Source organism: Rhinolophus ferrumequinum, chromosome 11 (genome assembly GCF_004115265.2).
Source record: "Rhinolophus ferrumequinum isolate MPI-CBG mRhiFer1 chromosome 11, mRhiFer1_v1.p, whole genome shotgun sequence".
NCBI lineage: Eukaryota > Metazoa > Chordata > Mammalia > Chiroptera > Rhinolophidae > Rhinolophus > Rhinolophus ferrumequinum.
This window is the reverse complement of record NC_046294.1, coordinates 35483642-35507542: the sequence shown is the minus strand read 5'-3', so window position 1 is coordinate 35507542 and position 23901 is coordinate 35483642. Positions and strand designations below refer to the sequence as shown.

Sequence of the window (23901 nt, the reverse complement as noted above, 5' to 3'; positions counted from 1 at the left end):
AAAATACTCTTGCGTGGCCCTGGTTATCTGAGGGTCACCCTCACAGCAGCAGAAAGCAACCAGAGTGTTTCTAAGGGCAGTTCAACAGTATCAGAACTGGAAGCAACAAATATTTTCTGAGAGAACATTTTCACTCTGATTTCCTAACATATAGGGAAATGATACTATTTAATTTTTACTTGGGGCTCATTGATAACCTTTGTGAATATCTGATCTGAAAATACTCTTTAAAATAAAGTTTTAAAAATTCTGTTCTCATTCTATGGAAAGTTTGTTATTCATGTATTCATATCAGAGTTGGAAGGAACTCTTATTTCCTATCCAACACTGTTTCATAAGTATCATTTACAATATCCGTGACAAACGGTCAGCGTCACTACTCTTGTGCTTTGGAGCCATTATTAAGTAAAATACGGGCGACCTGAACACAAGCACCGCGATACCACAACAGTCCACCTGTTAACCAAGACGGCTACTAAGTGACCAATGAGCAGGGAGCTTATACAGCGTGGATCCACTGGACAAAGGGACAAGTCATAGCCTGGGCGAGGTGGAGTGATACAGCGCAAGATTTAATCATGGTACTCAGGATGGTGGTACGCAACGGAAAACTTAGGAATTCTTAATTTCTGAAATTTTCCATTCATTATTTTTGGACTGCGTCTAACAGTGGGTAACTGAAACTGCAGAAAGGGAAACCACGGATAACAGGGAACTACTGTACTATTTTCTGTCTTTGTACATTATTAAGCAATTTGCCCTAACTAGCAAATCCTTTCCAAATTTTTAGAGTTCTTTCTGACCTAAGTGTATTTAAAAATGAATTTCCAACACTCTTATGTTCCCGTTCCTTCACGTATCCCTTCAAAATTTACTATTTATTATACTGAAGGCACTGTGCCCTAAGAGCTTGAGGTAGGAGCTGATGTGAATCCATCTCTTCCTCAAGATACTAACAATCAAAATAAAGCAATATCCCTAATAAACAGTCCAGATAGGATAAAGGAAATAACAAATGCTAAACAAAAGTTCAGGAGGTGGAAAGTAGAAAATCAATACCAGCCCAAGGAGATCAGGGAAGGTTTTAGGGAGATCTGTAAAAACTATGAAAGTGGCACCTTTATTCTCTTCAATTTCCCTATTCATCACCCTATGTTCTCCAGCCAAACTAAATCTCTAGTTTTTCCTGTTGTGTTTTTTTTTTGGCTTTCATACCTTAGCTCATACATAAAATGAGTGGGTTGCACTTGATAATTGGTAAGTTTCCCCTCAGTTATAAAATGTTATTACTCTTTGCTGCTCCCTCACCCTCTAAACACCTAAATTTCTTCTTTAAGGTATTCTTTATAAACCAGTTCTTGTATTTATGAAGCTAACTCTAAACTCCCACCTCCAAACCAGATGTGACCTCTCCTTTAAAGCTATTTATTTATCACAACACTTACCATTTTCTGTCTTTTCTGATATCAGGAACTATTTCCTAATAATCTTAACATATGCTCGCCAGCACACATACCAAAACGGGAACAACAATTCTTGCTATAACCTTTTAGTTTCCTTGTATGCATGCTGCAGGTGCTACATAAAACTTGGAAAAGACCTAAGATTTGGAAGGGGCCTTAGAGATCATCTAGTCCAACTTTCCAGAGCAAGAATCAAGACTCTTGTATTCATTGCTTTACGATAAAGATTCTTCTTCAGTCACTGACTTATCATTTCTCCTTTAGGACAAACAGAGAAGAGAAAGAGGTTCTGAAGCTCTTCTGCCAAGACCTTTTATATACAGAAAGACAGAGGTGGCAATTTGGATAGTTGTGCTTAACGCATTAGCATGTTACATTTTGAGATTAAAAGTCACGTTTCACAGAAAACAAAAACAAAAAACAACACATCAAATCTTTGAAAAATAGCTGCCTCAAAAAGGAACTTCTTATAAATAACCACACAAAAGACTTTTATGGTTATGTAAGATAAGTGAATAAGATTGACAGTTTTGTCAGTATCTTCAGCCTTCATTTTTTTATGTGCAAGTTTCTTTGAAACGGCTTTCCTGTTCAGAAGTCCATTTCCTTATTATACTTCCAACATCCATTCCCTACATGTCCAAAGTTCTGCTTACTAGCAACTATTAACTACAAAGGCTTGTAATTTCAAGGCTTCAGACAGTATTCCATTTCTAGAACTTAATCAGAAAATTAAGGGCCTCAAGAAATTTAAAACTTATATCCTGCTTATACAATCGTAGCAATCTTTCTCTATTGTCCCTGACAGATGTTCATCAAGTCTCTACTTACCTTTCTAATGTGACAGAATGCTTACTACCTAGAAAGCTAGTCCCTGAAATTAAGAAAGGCCCAGAAATAAATAAGTTTGCCAAACTTAACTTATAAGATCCTGCACGATAGATATAGGTAATCTATATATAGGTAACCTATATGTATAGGTAACATATTTAGTTATGGCAGGTGTTCCAGAAATCTGGCTGCATTTATCTGTTAGGGTTATCTGAAGCTAATAAGATGTGAACATTTCTTGTTAATTGTTAGAGTACCTGGAAATCTCATTTAGGCACCAGGGCATGCCAGTTTAAGTTAGCCCAAAGACCACCTCTTGAAAGCACCCCTAGATTACTACTGGAACAAACACACATTTAAAACATGGGTTAATAATTATTTCTCATTGATTTTCCAGTGTATATGATTCAAAGACTGCACTATTAATTTAATTTACCTGTGTCATGTCTTTGGGTAATAAAGGTCCATAATACATGTAGTCTACGAAATAAATGAATAAACATCATGGGGACAAGCCTGACCCCATCATATGTATAAACCATTAATTTGTTCCCTGTAATTTACAGAAAAGGTAAGTTTTTTTAAAGGGGTATTAAAATATTCTTCTTGATTGAATTCATTACTATTAGTATTCCATTAACCTTTCAGTTATCTACACTGGACATACAAAGTTCTTAAAAGGGAAGTAACAAGAATTTCAAGGTCCCAAACCAATCAAGATCATTGTCTATAAATGAGAAGGAGTTGCACTTCTGTAGAACGGAGAAAACTCCCTTTGAACTACGTACATACCGTAAAATTCTACCAATAAGCCGAGTTTTATCTACATTAAATTGCAACTAAATTTACTTTAATGCCTTAATTAGCATCCATTATTTTTATTATAAATCTAACAGTAGAATTTCTAATACAATTATTCAAAAGATAATTTTTCATTACCTGGGATTGGGAGGGTATCCGGATGGGAATGGAGAGATTCCACTCGGCATGCCTGGCATGTAGGATGCTAAAAGTAAGTTTAACATTTTAAAATAATATGCACAGTCCTGGATACATAGGTTATCCAATAAGATATACATCACTGTCAAGCCACAGCAAAATTTCATACAGTTAAAGACTCCAAATCTCAGCACCAAAACAAAACACTTCACCCATATTAGTTCTTTACTTCAAGCATAGTTCTCTGCAGATCACATAATTCTCAAAGTATTAAACGTGAGTTATGACAACACACATAACAATCCCAACAAGGAATAACTGGCAAATAGGTCAACTTGGTCAGTTCTAGAAGCTCTCAAGGAGTCTAACCTGAGACAGGAGCTGGTTCGATTTAGAATTTAGAAGAGAATCCTACCCTCCTCTAGTCCATGGTCAGCCTCTTATAAAGTGGCCTCTTGATTATATCTAAGAAATCTTTCGATATTTAAGACAATGTTGACCAATTAGCACAGCTGGTTTTGTTGGTTTGATTGAGGACTTTAAGACTTCAAATTACTACGAGAAGTCCTATACAAAACTGATATTCAGCTAGATTGGTTAAAACCAAAACAAAAGCTTGGAAATACTAAGAGAAAAAGGCTCAAGTATAGCAAGCTTAAAGAATGCTTTACATATTTTTTAAAGAGAACACCAATGACAGAACTAGTCAGTGGTGTTAAGAGGCTAATCAATATAGAGGAAGAAAAAGATAAGTTAATTTTGGCTTTAACTGGAAATGACTTGTCTGAGAATTAACTTATCCTCAGTGAAATTTTTCTTACGAATATAATGACGAATTGGCCCTTAATCCAATTAATAAATATTTTAGTGCCTTCTATGTGACAGGCACCAGGAATTTGATGATGATGGGGAAAAAATAAAAATAAAAAAGAATTCCTGGCCTCAGGTTGCTTATAGTCTAGTGAGGGAGAGAAACAAGAAAGGAGTAACAACAGAGTGGTAAGTTTTATGTGTTATGGCAGGGCAAGTACAGAAGTGCTATATATGTGGTAAAATAGGAGGTAGACAATCTAAACCTAGGAGGTGGTAGTAAATAAGTGATCTAGAGAAACGGTATATGAAGCTTTGAAGGCAACAGAGGTGGAGCCTTCAAGAAATAAACTTTTAGAGAACAGAGTGCAAGTAGGTGAGTGAAATATGCTGGACTCTGATCAAGGGCCTCGGAAGTCTTTACCAAAGTTGCTCTCCAAGTACCAGTGTTCCTAGTTTTCTTGTTTGGATGAATCTATCGATGGCATAAGTAAGTTTTTTCTTAAGTATAATAAAGCTAGGATGATGTTTAATGCTATTTCAAAAAGGAAGAAACCTTCCAAAATGTTACAACTGCTACATTCCATAAAACATTTGTTTCTTCCCAGGGGCAAAGCACAGTTGATTTTTCTGAACATCAAAACATGCAGCCACTATTAAGTGTCAGCAAAATACACAATCACTAGTGCCCATGCTAGTTTCACTCTCATACCGCCTCAGAATTATAAGCAATTTTTCTGTTCTGAGGTTCTGAAAAGCTAGCAATTCCACCAAAGCCTTCAAATTTTGATTTTGGGACAAACAGTAAATATAATTTGGATCCAAGACTGGCAAGTAGATAATAAGGTGAAATAATTTTAGAGCCAGAATAAAATGGGATACAAATACACATAACATATGGGGTTATTATAAGAATTAAATAAGAATGAATATGAAGTGCTTAGCTGTCTCATAGTTGCCAGTCAATAAATGTTGACTATTACTATTTCTTGTCAAAAAATGAGGTTTGAACATAACATTTTTTTAATGTGACTCATAGCTAGCTCAAGTCATCCTAAAACAGGAGATCAAAAATGTTTTAAGTAATGACAATAATAAAAGTATGTAATTTCTCAACTAGAAGACAATATTTACTTAAGAATGTATCCAAATTTCTGGGCTATTTCTTGGTGTGTGTGTGGGGGAATGGAATTCAGACCACTTCTTTACCATCATACCTGATGATAATGAACACTGTTTAAATATATAAAAAGTATTAAGGCTAGAATGGATGGACAATCAATTGGCCTCTTAGTAACTTACTTAAATTAGTTCTAGATTATTTAACGTGATTTATAGTGAGTACAAAATTGAACTGCCGTAGTGACCTCTTTACTGTGGTTTCTTTCTACGTCAATATAAAACTGGAAGAAATTTAGGGAAAAAATGTTGCTCAGGAAAATCCCTAAATTTCTGAAAAGGTTATCTTTATCTTAAGCGTTCACTATGTTATTTGAGCAAATAAACATGAATGATGAACTAGGAAATATTTGATATTTCATACTTAAATGAGCAAGATTATCTAATCTTGAGTACTAGAGTTAACAGAATTTATTAAGATGAAAACAAATTTCTGGTCAAAAGAATCACTAGAATCTTTATTAAAAGAGCTACTAAATCCTAAAACTAAGCTTATTCTGGGAAGGAAAAGGGTTTAGAAGGTTCTTCCTGTTAGATTCCCATTCAGCTTGGGAGTCAAGATGCTCAAGACAGAATGGATTGAAAAGGAAGAGAATAATTTTAGGCAGGAGAAAAATTAAAGCTCAGATAATCTGACTTACAAGATAAATAAGTGTAGTTAATTATAATCTTAAACAAAATCTGTTAAAAATAATCACAGCTCAAAACAATGAAATCAATGCAAGTTTAATGCAGACAAAACAAGTAAGTACAACCAACTCTCAATTATCCAGGGTGATTTTAAAGTATCAATAAGAATTATTTTTAAAAACCCAGAAATAACAGAGATAATGTACACCAATTAGGGGAGAACTGGTACTGACTGCATGCCCCCACCGTCTCCACACAAGGCAAAATCATGAATTGGCTGTACTAAAGAGAAGAAAGCTGAGAGCTAGATGCCCAATTGTGTATACCCAGAATAGCTGAATGTAAATTTAGTTGACTTTGTAATTGAATCTTATCTACAACACTGATCCTAAAGTTGCAAAGAAAAGAAGTCAGACTATCTTTCCAATTATATCTGCCTCCAAACTGATCAAATAAGGCTATTCCATGGCATGCATAATTTAAAAGAAAGTTCAAGCTCTATCCCAGCATTCTTTCTCCTCCATTTTGGAATCCAGCACACCCAGAGTTAGATTTCTACCCACAAACGAAAGCCCAAATGCCAGTCTTTGGTGGGAATCTGTACATGCAGATGTGGGGCCTCAGAATACCTCCAAAAACTCCACTAACTTGATAAGCTAAAAAGCAAAGTGAAGTCATTAAAAACATTTTTTTAAACAAGGTTTTCTGTTTTCTTTTGTTTCTCTGAGTTTAAAAAGCCAATCTCCATTCTACTTACTATTTGGTGGCCCTGTTGCCTGGTATGGTGGATAGGATGCTGACATGGTAGGCCGGGAGAAGACCGGAGGTTCATCTCCAAACACCACAATCATCACCTGAATAAGCCCCAACAAGTCTGACTGTGGCTAAAAACAAAACAAATTTAAGACACTAGATTACTGTACAAAATATACAAATTGTTAAAGGATCTTTCCTTCCACTACCATAATTACAAAGAGAGGGCCTGTTTTTCCATAAAGGTTGCTCAACTTTTCTCTCAAATATCAATCGAACACTAACTTAAGAGAAACTATGCCAGGAAAAGTTGTTCAAATTGGCTTATTTGATGGTTCCATTTTCATGTCTTAATGTGTTTTGTGTATATTTCATTCATTAGTTCATCAGGTACTGAAGTACTCAATCATCTTGATCAACTAATCATCTTCATAACTTCTCCTGATACAAGAGTTCACTATCAGTTTTCAACTTTCCAAAGCACCAAACTCATCTCTTGTTCGATTTGTCCCAACTTATGAACAACGATAAATAACATTTCAGAAAGCTTCCTGTAAAAATTTGCCACATTGCACTATTCTAATCTCTTTCTGTGTTGGTGAATTTATACGCTGAGACTGGAGTATCTGTGTAACACCAAACACCACAAAGTATGGGCTGGGGACCGTGGCTAGTATGGGAGGGTGGGGATGGTTTTGAGACCACACACTTTTATCTCTTGTTAATGATTTAGTCCAACAAAACTCCCAAACGAAATCACAATCTCATGCATTTTTAAGTTGATCTATAATTCACATACCCTTCGAAAATTTACCCTTTTAAAGTGTATAGATCAGTGGTTTTTTTTCCATTACCACTAAATTCAAAAATGTTTTCATTACTCCAAAAAGAAACGCATCCCCATTAGAAGCCATTTCCCACTTTCCCCTTCCCCCCAGCCCTGGGCAACCATTAATGTATTTTCTGTCAATGGATTTGCCTATTCTGGACATTTCATATAAATGGAATCATACAATATGTGACCTTTTTTGTCTGGCTTCTTTCACTTAGCATAATGTTTTCAAGGTTCATCTGTGTTGCAGTATGAATCAGTACTTCATTCATGCATTCTTATAACTACAGTTATGTCAGGACAAGTTTTATTTTAATTCTTTACCATTCCTTTCACACTAATTCTCAGAAAGAAGGAAAATTAACCTCATCTTTAATATCTACTTCCAGACCTAGGATAAAGCAACAGGTCATGAATTCAAACTAATTCAGAATGACAAATAACTAATTCAGAATGATACAGGATATGAAAAAAGTAGCATTATGGCAGCAGCTTATTTTAGCTCAAATGCTAAATGGTCAACTAAATAGATAATGCCTTTAGGAAATTGATTTCCTATTGTAAACCCTGCAAAACTCCTCTCTTCTCTACCTTTTTACTTGCTTGCTTTTCTAGCAAGCAATAAAAAGGTCAGATTTTTACTTTCTAAGCAGTATGTATGTTCAGGGTAAATTAGCAATTTAATCAGTAAGATAAAGATAAATGACAGCAGTCCTAGCTTACATTCTGTGTCATACTAGATTACTGCAACAGCTTCCCATGTAGCTTCCAGTTTTACGTACTGATTATGACTGAAAGCATTTTCTATAAATGTTCATGCTTCCCCTTCAGTAACAGAGAGTTGTCACTGAGAAGCAGCTGTTTGGACAGGGACTACATTTTCCAGCCCTCCTTGCAACTAGTTTTTTCCAATGGACCATAAGCAGAAGTGATTTAACTTGTAAGCCAAGATGGATAGAAGGGGGGTACTCCTTTACCACTCTCTCTTGGCTTGTCTTCCTTCATGCAGAGGAAGTCGTGGGAGATAGTGGCATCACAAATTGGAAAGAGCTTGGGTCCCTGAAGTACCAAGTAGAGGAAAAGCTGCCTGCCAATGAGGAACACTCCCGTGGACTACTACGTGGGCAGGAAATTTCTAGTGTTAAGCGTCCAGCATTTTGGGGTTTGTTTTAGAGCAGCTAGTGATTGTCAGTTAATTAATGTATTTATCTAGTACAGTTCAAACATTATACCTAATAATCATTGCTTTTAATACCCTACTCTTGTTCAAAAATCTAAAATGATTCCCAACTGGATCTTTTTCTGGGTTCTTTATTATGGTCCATCTATGTGTTTGAATATTCCTGTGACAATTCCACTAGTATCTTAATTACTAGTTTTATAATATATTTGGATATCTGTAGGGTAAGTCCCTTTAACCTTATTCTTCTTGGAGAGTGCCTTGGTGACCCTCAATCTTTTGCATTTCCATATAAATTTTAGATCCAGCTTATCAAGTTCACAAAATTAATAAAGAAATACAGAAAGAAATGAAAACTCGTTATCATATAGATCAACTTGAAGAGAACTAGCATTTTTGACTCAATACTGAGTTTACCAATACATGAATATGGTTCTCTGTCCTTTGACTTAAGTCTTCTTTAATGTCTTTCAATAAAATTTACAATTTTCTCCATAATGGACTTGTACATCCTCTGCAAGGCTTATTTCTAGGTCAATAGTACTAAAAAAATATCAACTATTCATTTACCACTTCATTAATTCTCTATTATGGGTGAGTCCAATCTGCTGCTAAACCCATCTACAGAGTTCTTAATTTCTATTATTCTATTTTTCAGTTCTAAGACTTCCACTTGGTTCCTTTTTATTATAATTCTCCATCTTGAACATATTAATCACATCTTGAACATATCATTTTCAAGTCTGTGTCTGATAGCTGGGTTACTTGGGTGTGGCAGTGTCCTGTTTCTATTGTCTTTTTTCCTCTCTGTCCTCTTTCTTGATGTACTTGATACTTTTAAATTGTATGCTGGACACATTTTGCGAAAAATTATCGAGGCTCTATGTATTGTCTTCCTCTAGCAAGGGTTCACCCTACCTATGGCCAGCAGGTACTATGAGAATGACCTTAATATAATAATCAGAGAAGGAGCTGATTCAAGCTTGGGGTTTTGTAAGGCTTATCCCTGACTTCCTACTCTTGCGTTCCTCCAGTGGCATCAACCAGAGCCTAGGATGTCTACTTACACCCCTTTTCCTTGAGAAGCTTCCAAACTCCTATCGCCTCCGCAACAGGAGGCTGTTGAGAACTTGGCTGTGTTTTTCAGAAGTTTTCTGCTTAGCTTTTTAGCATCTTATCTTTAAAGCTTAGAAATTCAGCATATCCCGAGGGGAAAACTTAGATTATCTGGTTTATTTCTTTGTAACTTCCTTTTCTCCCAAATCTTGGCTCCTGAAGTACTGGCTGCACTGGCAGACAGAACAGCAGCTGTTATCTGGTTAGCCCTATGAACCTGCTAGAAACTCTGCAGGTTTCTTTGGCTCTTAGCTAAAACCCTCTGCCCAAATTCTCAGCCTCTTACCCTGTACCAAGAATCAGTAAAGACTCCGAGGGAAAACTGGCAGAATGTTGGCTCATCTCTCACAATTCCTTCTCTGGAGGATCTTGGACCTTCGAGTACTGATTGCCTCAACAGTTCTCCACAGCTCCACATGTTGTTTATGCTTTAGCTTTTCTAGTTATTTTGATAGGAACACTGGAGTGCCAGAACTTTATGATCAGAGGCAGAAACAACTTTCCTACTACTATTACTTCTTGATAGGAACACTTTGAGTAATGAGAGTTGAATAGTCTCACAAATATATGCCACCAGTATACTATTTTTTAAATGCACTTCCCACTCTGTAAAATCTATCCATTCTTAAAAGTTCAACTCAAGCAAACAGAGACTATGCATGCTGTATAAATTATAAAGCTCTATACAAACACAAGATACACAGTCACGTACCACTTAATGGGGAGAAGTTCTGAGAAATGTTTTCAGGTGATTTTATCATTGTGTGAACACCATACAGTGCACTTAACGCAAACCTAGATGGTATAGCCTAGTACTGCAATTGTATGTGCTGTACTTTTATACGATTGGCAGCGCAGATCTGTTTATACCAGCATCACCACAAACACGTAACATGTTGTGCTAAGTTCGGATAGCTACGACACCACTAGGTGATAGGAATTTTCCAGCTCCACTGTAATATTATGCGACCACCATTGTATATACAGTCTGTTGTTAGCCAAAATGTTGATATACAGCGCATGACTATATTTGTTTTGGAGAGTCTTTTCTGATTACCCAGCTCAGTGATTAGTGATCTTACGTGAACTTATCTCTTCCTTGGAATCCTCTTTGAGTGTTAACAGAAAGTAGATGCTAGTAAGCAAATATATATAAACTACAACAAATTCACAAAACACTGTTTATACTTACATGTTTCCATTCATGTAGATAAGGAAGATATATCTTCCCATTTGCATCAACATGCTTTCCTGTTTTAATAGTCATTGAACTAGTAGGCTTAACAAAACAGATAGGAGGATTATATGGGTAGGTGTCCAGCAGCCAAAGGCATATTGGAATATTATATGTATTACCTGAGAGAGAAAGATAAACTTCAGTTATTCTATATTCATTATTTTTCAATAATGGCTTAGTAGGTAAGCAAAGAGAACTACAACTAAGCAATACTTTACAAACTCACAATATTTTAATGTTTCAAAGTTCTGTTTAAGATCAGTTTCTCACATTTGCAGTCTGTAAAACACATCAGCGGGATTAAGGAGCTAATTGATAACTACTCTGCCAGCGTGTGCTTGCTGCTGTCAAAGCATTCTTCACAGATGATCTTTTGGCTCAATCCATTCTTTGCTACTTGACTCCTGTCACGTCAGTTAATAAGGTTCACTTGAAAGGCATAGAGAAAGAAGACCATGGATTATGGTATCCTATCAGAAAGTGATATAATTCCCTTGCCAAAGCTATTCAACTGTCAAACAGATGCTGATTGGTGGCCACAGCTTGACCAATGCACATGGCATATTCAATCAGTTATGTCATCTCCTTCTCTTTGTTTTATGTAACAGAATCTCTCATTGAGAAATTTGACCATATATATATATATACATATATACATATATACATATATATATATATATATATATATGGTCAAATTGAACAGTGCTTCAAAGGATCCAATAGTTAATATATTGAAAAAAATCATAACCTTTTCTTATTAAGCTCAAAGCCAATGTCCAAAGTAACCATTTGAATCACCTGACATAATTCAGATAATGTTATCTGAATTTCCTCTTAGAAAGTTTCACTTCATATAAATATACACGAGTATAAATCTCACTTAAAGAAATCAAGACAGTTGGGGGACTTTGGATTTATTTTTTACTTCAAACTTCTGCAATGAAGAAAGAACTCCAATAGAATACATCCGAATACATAAAACGTAAGTTTGTTTCCATCACCCAGAATTCTCTGCTTTGTGAAAATGAAGACTTCTCCAGAATTACTTAGGCTTAAGAACTATGCTATAAGAAAAATGGTGAGGGAATACAGGATTTAGATAAAATTTTATATATATGAAATAAATATCTTTAATTATGTTTACCATAGTTTCCTGCCCTCCCTCTTTTACTCACATATCTATTTCCCTCACCAGAGCTTATTTCCTGAAGGCAAAGACAAAGTCAGCAATGCTGAGTCTGACTCAGTCATCCCTAATTTTATCATACATGCTTTATTCAATTTTGATGCTCAAGTGTCTTTTCCCTCTGCCCAGAATGTCCATTCTGTTATGAATAGCTGACTCATCCTTTAACAAGTTCAAATGCCTTTTCCTCTATTATCTTCCCCACATGGTCTTGTTCTCCTCTGATCTCACAGCGCCTTTACATTTTATCATTCTATAGCAGTTATAGAATATTGTAAATACCTATTTATTCCCCGTTTCCCCTATTCGTGTAATCTCTTCCAGAGAAGGTGCATCTTTTATTTACCTTTGTATCATAGCCCTTACCCCCTATGCCTCATGCATAGCAGGTACTACATAAAATTATGGGTAAGTCACAGAGACACAGGTCTTAGTGAGTCACAAGGAATAATTCACAAACAGCCTCCAAAAACAGAACAGTTGTTTATGAGACTGAATGCTCCCTATCACTGTAACTGTTCCAGCAGAGGGCGGATGACTGGTTGACAGAGATGTAATTATCCATTATCAGCATTATCACTAATACTAACGACAACGATACATAACTGCTTTTGACATCTGTTTATTATATACCAGACTCTGTGCTGAGTCCTTCACACACATTATCACAATGAGTTCTGTTTTCAGTCAGGTACTATTATCCTAATGTCACGGATGCCCATTGTCACAAACCTGACAGATTACAGAGCAAGAACTGAAACCTTACTCTGCCCCGACTTTAAGACTCTATCTTAGAAACGATACTATATGGCTTCTCATTGTCAGAAAAGTCTGAATGGGGTGGGAGGCTGAACTAGGAGGTATCTAAGATCCTTTTCTAGTCCTAAGATTCTCTGATAATGGGAAACATCAAATTCTTCTAGCACAACGAGGCATTTACTGATATATCTTGGTAAGGAAGGGAAAAAACAAGGCTGAAAATATGAGGTGCTGCTGCCAAATGAAGTTCAATTGCAATAGAAGTTAAACTCTCTACATCATCATGAAAGTCATGAGAAAGTTGGTCTCAATTACTTATAACTCTCTGGCAACATATTTTGTGAATCAAAATGCCTCTACACTGGAAACGTAAATTACATTAAGACACTTGCCTCTGTACAGCACAGGGATGGTTCCGGTGAGGTTCATCAGTTCCCTGGAACTACCATCATTAAAAACTGGAAGGAAAGAACAAGGATTTAGTCACAAGCGTTTTCACAGATGCTCCCATGTAAGTTATTCTTTTAGAAACGCTGGTTAAAACTCATTATTATCGCCCGTGAAAGGGGCTAACTTGTTAATGTATCATCCATTTTGTCCAATAACAGAGTATCCTTTGTTGATTCACTCAGTGGGATCAGTTTTAGAATGAGTAAAGAAAAGATGCTTTGAATTACTTGGAAAAATCGATGGGAGTGCTAAATAGGAGCTCTGTGTTCCCAACGTGATTATAAAATTACTTAAAAAATCACCGTCAACTAATACCCTACTAAGTGTCCATCTAATACGTAGCATAAAATTTTAGATTCCCCATAGGTTTATCCCTACTCACTATCATTCTCAATCCCAATGTAGTGAAAAAGCACAGTATTAAAAAGAAAAAAAGTTTTCGGTTAAATATAGACATCTTGTATTGAGACAAGTATTCCTCACATCACACAAGTTTCTCTAGTTCTAACGGACTCCCTAGGGCACGTGACGTGGATCCCACGGACTGCTAGCCTCTGTGATAATGACTTGGAATGGCACCGCACTGCCGCGGGGGGGCTGCGGTGTGCACAAGAACACAGCATTGGTCCCTCAGTGCTTTCACTTACACTGACAGTTATCCATGGTGCTGGAATTCATTCTCATTTTGTGTTGTTGAAGAAACCACCTTATTGAAATGTCTGGCTTTATTTACTCTAAAAGCATGTTGATAACAATGGTTCAGATGCGGTCGGCCATGTAAGATCTGTTCAACGATTGTGGAGTCTGTCAGTTTTGATCAACATGCTTATGCTTTTAGCATGCAGTAAGAACTATACACTTACAGTACAATTCACATTGTACCTCCCCCATGAAGCGAGGTTTAAATTAACTCTAGGTTGGGTAATATGAGGGGTGTTTTTGGATCTGGATACCACAGTACAATATGTGGACATGAGGGAGAACTGTGCCCTAGGTTCACTCTGTGTTGTTAAGGAAACGCAGGAGTGTCCCTCTGCTGTCCCACCCCCATCACCAGGCTGTGCCAATGTTTTCAAAGCCCTAGGGGTGAGTGGAGTTTAGAGTGAGAGTCTCAGCTACAAACTTCTGCTCTTTGCCCTCAGGGCCACCAAGGACGTCATAATGGACAGAGCCCTTGACCATGGCCCATTAGGTATGGGGACAAAAAGATATTAAAAAAAAAAGTACAACTTTAGGTATTGTCATTTCTTACTTAAATTCCACGTTTATTTCGTCTCAACGAAACTATGCACTCTACAGAATTAAGGATCACATTTAAAAAATGTTTTCCTCATCTACAAAATGAGAGGAATAGTCCAGAACATAGTTTTCCTAAATGACCTCCTAAGAATATAAAGAGACGCTGGGTTGCTGGAGGGAGCAGGTGTTCGGGTTCAGTAGTTAATCAACTTTACGATACACTATACAATATATTCTCTCCCCTCCTGGTGGGTATAACACATTGGTATATTAAAGGCTCTGAGAAACACTGCTGCCAAGAAGCCCATTTAATCTGTAACTGCTCAAATTTAACCAGAGAATCCCCTTTACCCGCCACCCCCGCCCCCAGCATCGTTCTTCACAACTGTGGATAATACTTTGGGAAACGATGGACAAAACTATCTTTATCATCCCCTCTAGGTCTAATTTGTATAGCTCTATGTTAGAATATTTGTTTTAAAACTTAAACAAATATAAGATGTTATCATTAGATCTTGTAATTTTTTTCTATCCCTCTAACCCTTAACAGGTGGTTTAGTCATAAAATGGAAAAACCAACAAACTTAAAAGAAAAATGGGAAAACTACAATCATTAACAAAAAAGTAAACTCAAAGTGCAGTAACTGATATTTTATTACATAAACTCACCATATGAATCCAATACAGGTTTGAGATCTTTGTATAATGTAATAACATTGACAGTTTCACGTACAGTTAGGTCTCTGTATTTATACTGAAAAGCAAAATCACACAAGAATTTAGTTTAAAACCAATGTACATATTTTACTGCTAGATTAATTTTCTTAAAATCTTATTTTCTTAATAGCACTCTTAAAAGCGTAATGGTTCTCACTAATCATTAATTAAAGCCTGAATCTCAATAACTTTCTCTCTTGCCACCTACTCAAACCCTTCACTCACCTCCATGTTAGCTCCTTCCAACTTAAAAGGTCTTCCACCAAATCAAATCTTCCATCATTCTCAAAAACCTAGCTTATATCTCTCTCTTCTTAACGAATCCTTCCCCAGAATTCCCTTTAGCTCACAGTGATCGCTCCCTTTCTTCAAACTCCAGCCTTTATTGTCAATAACAACTATTTTGCAGTTTATCATTTGCTGTATTGTATTTTCATATTCCCAGCTTGTACCGCTCCACTCCAGAAAACTAGGAACCTGGCTTACACACTCTTGGCAGATTAGGAGATCAGAAGATGGGGACCCCCATCTGACGACAATACTTGAAGCTCACCATCTGACAAGCTCCATCCATGAACACAAAGCTTTCAATCAGCTTTTAGTGTTTCTTAAAAAGGAACAGTCGGCTATTGAAAAAACAAAGACTCCAAGAAGCATGTCAGAGACCAAACAGAAAAGAAACAAGGAAGTAATAGAAATCATGCAAGGAGAAGAAAACTTCAGAAAGAATTAGCATTAATAATTTCAAAGAAAGAAGAAATGACATTGTATCCATGAAACAAGGACACTTAGAGAAGAAAGGACTCTTGGACATAAAAAATGTGAGAGTAGAAACAAAACATTCAATACAGGGATTTGAATATAAAGTCAAAGAAATCTCACAGAGACTAGCACGAAGGGTAATAAACAATAAGCAAGAAAATACCAAAAAAAATTAGGAAACAAATCTAGGTCCACTCAAAGGCATCTCTTCAGCATTTTTTGCCCTCTTTTTTCCTGAAGTACTAATTTTTCCATGCTATGGGATCAGTACTATTAGCACACAAACACATTTGTATTTCTCCCATTTTAATCACACAAACACAAGTTTCTAACTTTCCTTCACCCCTCTAGCTACAACCACACTCTCTCAGTTCCCCTTTATAGCAAAAACTCCTGCAAGGAGCTGTCTATCTTTGCTGTCTTTGACTACTCCGTTTCTTTCTATTCTTTTTTTAAACCTTTCTATTACAGAACATTTCAAACACATCTAGAAGTAGCCAGAACAGAATAACGAGCCCCTGTATCCCACACCCAGCTTCCACAATAATCAACTCATAGCCAATCTTATTTAACCCATAATCTCATTCATATTTCCCTCCTCCTGTATTATTCTGACACAAATCAGAACATCATATCCTATCACCCATAAATATTTTAGTATGTATTTTTAAAAGAATTTTTTTAAAAACCCACAATACTATTATCTATTAAAATAATCACTATTTCCTTAATATTATTACATATGTAGTCTCATGTCATTTTTTTTCTTTGGTTTGCTTGAATCAAGACCCAAATAAAGTCCACACATTGCAATTTGTTAAAATATCTTTTAGGTCTCTTTAATCAATAGAGCCTCTCTCATCCCTCTTTTTTGATAGCAGCTTTGAGATAATTCACAAATTTAAAGTAAATTATATAAAGTTCAATGGTGTTTAGGACAGTTACACAACTACCACCACAATCAATTTTAGAACATTTTCATCACCTCCAAAAGAAACTGGCTTTAGCAATTATCCCCTTACTCCACCTGCCCGCACCCTCATTCATCCTAGGCAATCGCTAATCAACTTTCTGTTTCTATCAATTTGCCTATTCTGGATATTTCATATAAATGGAATGATATGCTATTTATGACTAGCTTCTTTCACTCAGCATGTCTTCAAGGTACATCCATGTTCTAGTATGTATCAGTGCTTCATTCCTTTTATGGCTGAATAATACGCCATTACTATTAAATATATCACATTTTATGTATCCACTTATCAGTTGATAGGCCCATTTCTATTTTTACCCCTTGGAATTTGTTCACAAAATCAGTTCATTTGTCCTATAGAGCCTCCTATGATTTGGATTTTGCTAAATGCATCGCCTTGGTGTAGTTTAATATATATGCTCCTATGTCCTCTGTATTTCCTGTAAATTAGTAGTTGGATCTAGAAGTTATCAGCTTTTTCCTGATTTTTTTCTAAACTTTACTTTTTTTCTTCCTCCTCCCCATTGTCCTCTCCCTCCTTCCCTCTCCTCCCTCCCACTTCTCCTCTCTCTGTGGCAGCCCCTTCTCAGTCTCTGCTGGTTCTTTCTCTTCTAATCTCTTCATATTATTGAGCCCCAGGGCTCAGTCCCCTTCCTCTCTATCTAAACTCAGTCTTTTGGTGATTTACCTCAAGGCTGTAAACACCATTTATATGCTGATGACTCCCAAATTAAAACATTCCAAACTGAACTTGTTTCCTGAACGCCAGCTATGAATACCCAATTGCCAATTGGACTATCTCCATTGGGATATCTAATGAATATCAACAATGGCATGGAACAATATTCTTCAATTACCAAGTATGTAAAACAATATACTTTTTTTCTGTTTTTTTGTTTGTTTTAAAAGTGATATATAAACGTTACAACATAGATCTGGGCCACAATCTTCTAGGGTTCCCCAAAACTTCCTCTACAGTCCAGAATAACTACTTTACCAAAAGAAAATCAAGAAGCCTAGCCGACAGTAGACAACCAAGAGAAGCTTTATTTTGAAAACTATCACTTTCTCTTTAGAGATTATAGCTCTTCAACCAAAGACTATGGGGACGATTTTACTAGAAAACATTTTTTTTCCCCCAAAGAATTAAGCTTATGCATAATAGTGTGTTTCTGTAACACTGAAAATGGTTTAAACCATTTCGATTCCTACCTTCTGGCTTTGATAAACATATCCAAAGCTAACTAGGTGAACTACAGAAGATTCAACTCTCAACCACTTCACATCCACATACATCTTAGTGTCCAACTAGCTTTGGTAAATTGGAAAAAAAACAAAATACCTTACTCAGTTCACTCTGGTATCACGTGCTACAGGTGAAGTAACTATCAAAATATTTCACGGATTTAAAAGACAAAACGCATATTTGTGGGTTTTTTAAATGAAAAAATACACCGGTCGCGAACTGTGAAGGCTACAAATTAAGTTCAAAGCGAATAAATTCGCGTGATAAGCATACAGTTAAAGACAGTTAATCCTAGCAAATCAAAGTCCCTGAAATGGTAATGCAATTTTATTTATTTCACCCGAGGAAGTGAGGTACTGGTATTTTGGCTTCTCTAGACGTTTTTACTTATAATCGAGTCAATTCAACCAGTAGTTACTCATCGAGCGTGTGAGGAATACAAAACTCAAGAGGACACAACCTCTGGGGACCAGGAGGAAGGGCGGAGACTGACGGACCCGTGTATTGGGACAAGAGTTGGGGAGGATTGCCCCAGATCGAGAATACAATACAATCCCCTCTGTGTGTTTATAAAAGGTAAAACGAAAACTACGCTGTCCCCCAGACTGTTCCAAACTCAACCCGAAGAGAGGAGAGCAGGGGTGGCAGGCGGCCTCCGCTTCGCGCCTTTGTTGGCTGCCGCCGCTCCCCACCTTCCCTGGTCCCGTATCGGGGCTCCGGCACAAGGCGACAGGCACGTCTGAGCTGGGGGAGCAAAGACGCCCGCGGGCAGGACTGAGGTGTCCTGCCCGCCTGGGAGGCTGGCGGGGCTGGGGCGGGCCAGGCCCCGCCGGGCGCCGAAGGGAGCCGTGGGTGCGCGCCGGGGGACGAGCGCGTCGCGGCCTCACCTTGGACACCATTTTCTTGAGCTGGCTCTCCGACACCGCCATGGCGGCCACGTCGCGGCTCCCGTCCCCGAAGGCAGAGCGTCAGCCGCTCCGGGGCTGCCCCAGGCCACCCCACACAATCGCACACCGAGCAGCCTGCCCCCCACCCCCCGCCTCTAACAGGAAGTCGGCAGCCACGACAGTCCTTCCGCTTCCTTTACGTCACTTCCGAGGTAAGCAGTAAGGCTGCGCGAGGGGTGGGTTCCTACCGACCCACTGCAGTGCTCCGCAGGGCGGCTTGGGTCTCACTGATGAGGGCGAGCCGGTTCCGAGGATCGAAACTCTGGGCCAGGACAAGATCGGCAGGTGTTTCACAGTTGCCCTTAGACTAGGGGAGCAGGTGCAGGGGTACTGCGAAAGTCTTCCCAATGAGCTTTAAGGACTGAGTCATCAAATGGGAGAGCACTGCACTGGGAGTCAGAAAACTGTTCTGCCGCTAACTTGCTCTTGTGATAATAGCACGCAAGTACACTTCTAGCTCCGGCCGAAGTTCTTTCCAACTCTAAGATGAGAGGCTTGCTCTAGATGATGCCCAGGGTCTCTCTGATGATGAGAGTTCATTTGTTTTAAGCTTAAAAGTTCTTCATACTACATTGACAAGGGCAAAGTGCAGAGACCTTGTTTCACAGGAAGCCTGGCAGTCATTTCTTGTCCAGGAAATCATTCCCCTACCCAGGCATAACCGGTAACACAGGCTGCATTCTACCTTGCGTTATATTTGTGTGGTAGCCTGTCCAGTGTCCTAGTCTTTGAGGGCAGGCTCATCTTCCCATCCTCATTGCACAAGAGTACTCGATCTTAACTGAATGTCTACTACCTATAAAAATTCTTCATGGTCATTTATATTAGGCATTATTGTACATCACCACCAGTCTTATAAGTATAGTGTCATTCAAGGTATTGTAAAACTTGGTTTTGATTATGTGAATTATGGTAATTTGGATTGTTTTAGCTTAGTGCTAATGACGAACAGGCTGTGGTATTAATTCCTTTCTAAATTGGCATCTAAGTAAAGACCACATACATAAAGAGGGCTTAACTGAAACCATGTAGAAGCATCACTATAAATTGCTGCACACACGCAGTAAAGGCTATTCCAATATGTATCATTTTTTTAACATTTTTTTATTAGCTTCAGGTGTACAAAACAATGTAATAGACATTTGTCATTTATATCCCTCACACAGTGATAATCCCCGTCCCCCATCTACTCTGACATCGCATAGAGCCGATACATTTCCACTGTCTCTATTCCTAATGCTGTACTCCACTTCTTGTAACTATATATACATATATAAAATTGTAGTTGACATTCATTATTGTTCAGCTTCAGCTTCAGGCGTACAGTGCAGTGATCAGGCATCTACATCATCCCTGAGGTGGTCTCCCTAATGAGACCAGTATCTATCGGATACCCTACAAAATCTTTACAATATTATTGATTACATTCCCCAAATTGACTTTCGTATCCCCGTGGCAATCTTGTGGTTACCGCCAATAGGTATCATTTTGTTTTGGGATATGGACACCATACATATGTTAGTAAAGCATACAGCCCCAGTCAAATGAAAATATAAGGCAGTCTATCCTTCCCTGAATCTCTTTTATGTCACTTAAAAGCATTGTGGTTTTCAAACTGTTCTTAAAGCCACAGCTCACTCAGGAAGAGCAACTCTGCTTTCACCATTTGGGAGAGTGCAGGTAATATATTGTTTTAAAAGTTTTCTTGTTAAAACTAATTTTTTAAAATTTGAAAACAATTAACAAAATCCATTCTCTTCATTTTGCACGTAAGCCACTTATAACTAAATATCCTGGGGACCATATGAATTATATGAAAGAATCTTTCTTCTCAATCTGAATAAATTTCCTTCTACTCAATAAATTAGGCACCTCCTGGTGATTTTTTAATTCATTATTAATAGTCAAAGATTGTTTTATTCATTATTCTTACTATTTAAGGAAAACTACAATGTAAGTTGGAAAATAAAATATTTCTCTCTGCTACAATATCAAAGAAACATTTTAATCCATGCCCCACTAAAAATCATACATAACAAGAGACATTGCATGATTTTGGAAAAATGAAAAAGTGAAATAGCAGCATCATGGATGTCAGATTATCACCGAATCATAGTGAGGTGGTGGTGGTACTGCTTCTTGACTTGTATATGGAACTTACAACATGATTGATAATATTCAACACTCAAGAACTATCTGATAGAATTACTTCTATATTGTGGGCTTCTATAGAGCAAGGGCTATTACTCATCTTTAAATACTCAGATTCTAATACAGTACTTAGAATAACAGTAGATGCTCAATAAGTATTGTATTGACATGTTTCTTTTATAATTAATGTAGTGAATTCTTGGCAATTCATCTACTATATAGTATCTTGAGTTAGGTTATTGCGTAAGAGCATAGGAGAAATTAGGTAGTAGAAATTATCTAATTTCTAATTAGATATTAGAAAAGGCTAGTTTAAAAAACCCAAGGTTCTTTCAGTTTTACTTTCCTATCTCACACGAAAGGACAATGAGGATACAATACTAGAGTAGCACCAAAATAATCTACCCGTCTAGTGAATTACACAGAACTAATGCTTATCCTTCAAATGTCCAAGGTTTTCATACTAGTTAATTCTGGTGGGAATCTTTCCAAGCATATTGAATACTTGTCTACTTTCTTAAACACGGGACACTGAATATAATATCACCTTTTCTTAATGATTTGAACTTATCATTATAAGCATCCATTATTATATTAAATCAGTATTAGTTTGACTATTTCCTCTCTACCTAGGATGTGTCTGCCTTTATAAACTATTGGGCTCCTATCTCTCAGACCAGCTTTGGATTTACCTATGGTATGCTTTCAAAGCACCTAAGACTTCTTCACAGTACTTATTCCATTTGCAATTGTACATTTACTTGTGACATTTGATTACTGTCTCCCGTACTAGATTATAAGGACCACGAGGCCTTGTACCTAGTCCAGGTTTTCTCACCACTATATCTGCAGTGCCTAATATACACAGCGCTGGGTGTACAGTAGGTTCCCAGTCAATACTACCTGAATGACTAAATAAATAGTCATAAATAAATAGTCGGTGCATACCCCTCGCTGCTATTTGCTGAGGGCAAGTCTGGGAAGTCAGGGAATCAATCTTTCTAAAAACTATGTTGGGGGAAAAAAGTCAGCTTCTATATGAGAATGGAAGAGCACAGAACCCCAGCTTTAGGGTCTTGTGGTAACTATTTTGGCTATTAGGTCTTTCCCCACTTCTAGTGTTTAGAAAAAGTAGAGGTTGTATGGTTAAGTGCCCTGTAGCCATGAGGTCTGAGTCACTAAAGCCCAGTTTCCTCTTCTATAAAATGGTAATAGTTCTTACTTCAATGGGTTACTATGAGGATTCGATAAAAGAATAAAGTGCTTATCACACTGCCTGAAATATAAGGAGTGTTGATGGTAGTTGTTACTATTAGTTGCTACCTTAATAGGAATATGCTATCTTTTCCATGTGAAGGTATTTGTTATTGACCCATCACCAAAGTGTACGTACACTGACTCCTTTCTTCAGGAGTCGTTAAAGGATTTGCTCTGAACAATCAGTCTATCCAACTTCCCCTTAAAACGAATGGCTTTTATGAAAGCTTCATATACAGTAAACTCACCTGGCTTTCATTCATAATTTTCACTGAGAATACACATTTCTCTATGGCTCTACTAATATTACAGTGAGTTTTTGAGATGTTAAGAGATCTGGTACAGCCCAGGAAAGGTTACAGAAAATTTCAAAAAGGATAGTCCCACTAGAAGTTAAACTACACTTTTTCTTCATTTATTAAAAAATTTCACTTTCTCTTTTACTATTTTAAAGTACATGTAAAACTCACTTTTGGTAGCTAATTCATTGAAGAAGGAAAACAGAATGCTTTATTGCTATTACTTCCATCTGTATTTTAAAGAGGAACTATTAATACCTTGAACTGTGGATCCTTTGAATGTATACCTAGCACAGATTTCATAAATTCATACTGGGCCTTCAGCTTATCATGCTTACTGTAATAGTCAAAGAGTAATTTTCTTTTAAAAATGTATTACTTTCAAAATATTCCCAAAGTGCTGAATGTGCTTTGATGGTACATAATTTTACATGCTGCATACTGCAGGTAATGTTTCCCTCTGCTATAGGTTTAAAGAATAGTATACATATCTCAAGAACAAGAAAGAAAATTAGATTTTCTTCCTCCTTATCTAATTCCCTAAGAATTCAAATTGCAAAAGTAACCAAGAAACTATCTACCTTAATCAAACAATTTGTAAGGGTAAGTAGTAAGATACAGAAATTCTTCACCCTATATATATGTCGGCAAAATTAAATGACCTTTCCTTTCAGGTAACTCTGAACTTTAGAATCAAAGTTTTAACTGTTGCTGGAGACCATGGATCGATGACGCACTGCTTTGGAGTTTCTCAGTCACTCTGTCGTCTTTCATTGTGTTTTTGAGGACTTCAGCTACCCCATTGGTTCCCAGGATGCAAGGCAAACTTAAAAACACTTCATTGTTTATATCATAATATCCCTGAAATGAATAAAACTGGGATTATAACAGAGCTAAATCAATGCAAAACAGTTAATATCATAAATATGAATACTTTCTTCTTTT

General features: G+C 37.1%; 2 protein-coding genes across 3 annotated transcripts in view; both read right to left on the bottom strand.

Annotated features, from left to right (window-relative positions):
* TSG101 (tumor susceptibility 101) overlaps positions 1-19364 on the bottom strand; it is a 37015-nt gene extending 17651 nt beyond the window's left edge. Inside the window, exons 1-6 of the mRNA XM_033119583.1 lie at positions 19190-19364; positions 15274-15358; positions 13308-13373; positions 10926-11089; positions 6610-6736; positions 3234-3300 (exon numbers count right to left, since the gene is read on the bottom strand). Coding sequence (XP_032975474.1) covers positions 3234-3300; positions 6610-6736; positions 10926-11089; positions 13308-13373; positions 15274-15358; positions 19190-19231 — 551 coding nt within the window. The 5' untranslated portion in view covers positions 19232-19364. The remainder of the gene's footprint in view (positions 1-3233; positions 3301-6609; positions 6737-10925; positions 11090-13307; positions 13374-15273; positions 15359-19189) is intronic.
* A 3518-nt stretch (positions 19365-22882) lies between these two features.
* UEVLD (UEV and lactate/malate dehyrogenase domains) overlaps positions 22883-23901 on the bottom strand; it is a 41991-nt gene continuing 40972 nt past the window's right edge. For both annotated transcript variants that reach the window (XM_033119580.1, XM_033119581.1), the window contains one exon: positions 22883-23817. In XM_033119580.1, the coding sequence (XP_032975471.1) occupies positions 23650-23817 (168 nt within the window). In that variant the 3' untranslated portion in view covers positions 22883-23649. The remainder of the gene's footprint in view (positions 23818-23901) is intronic.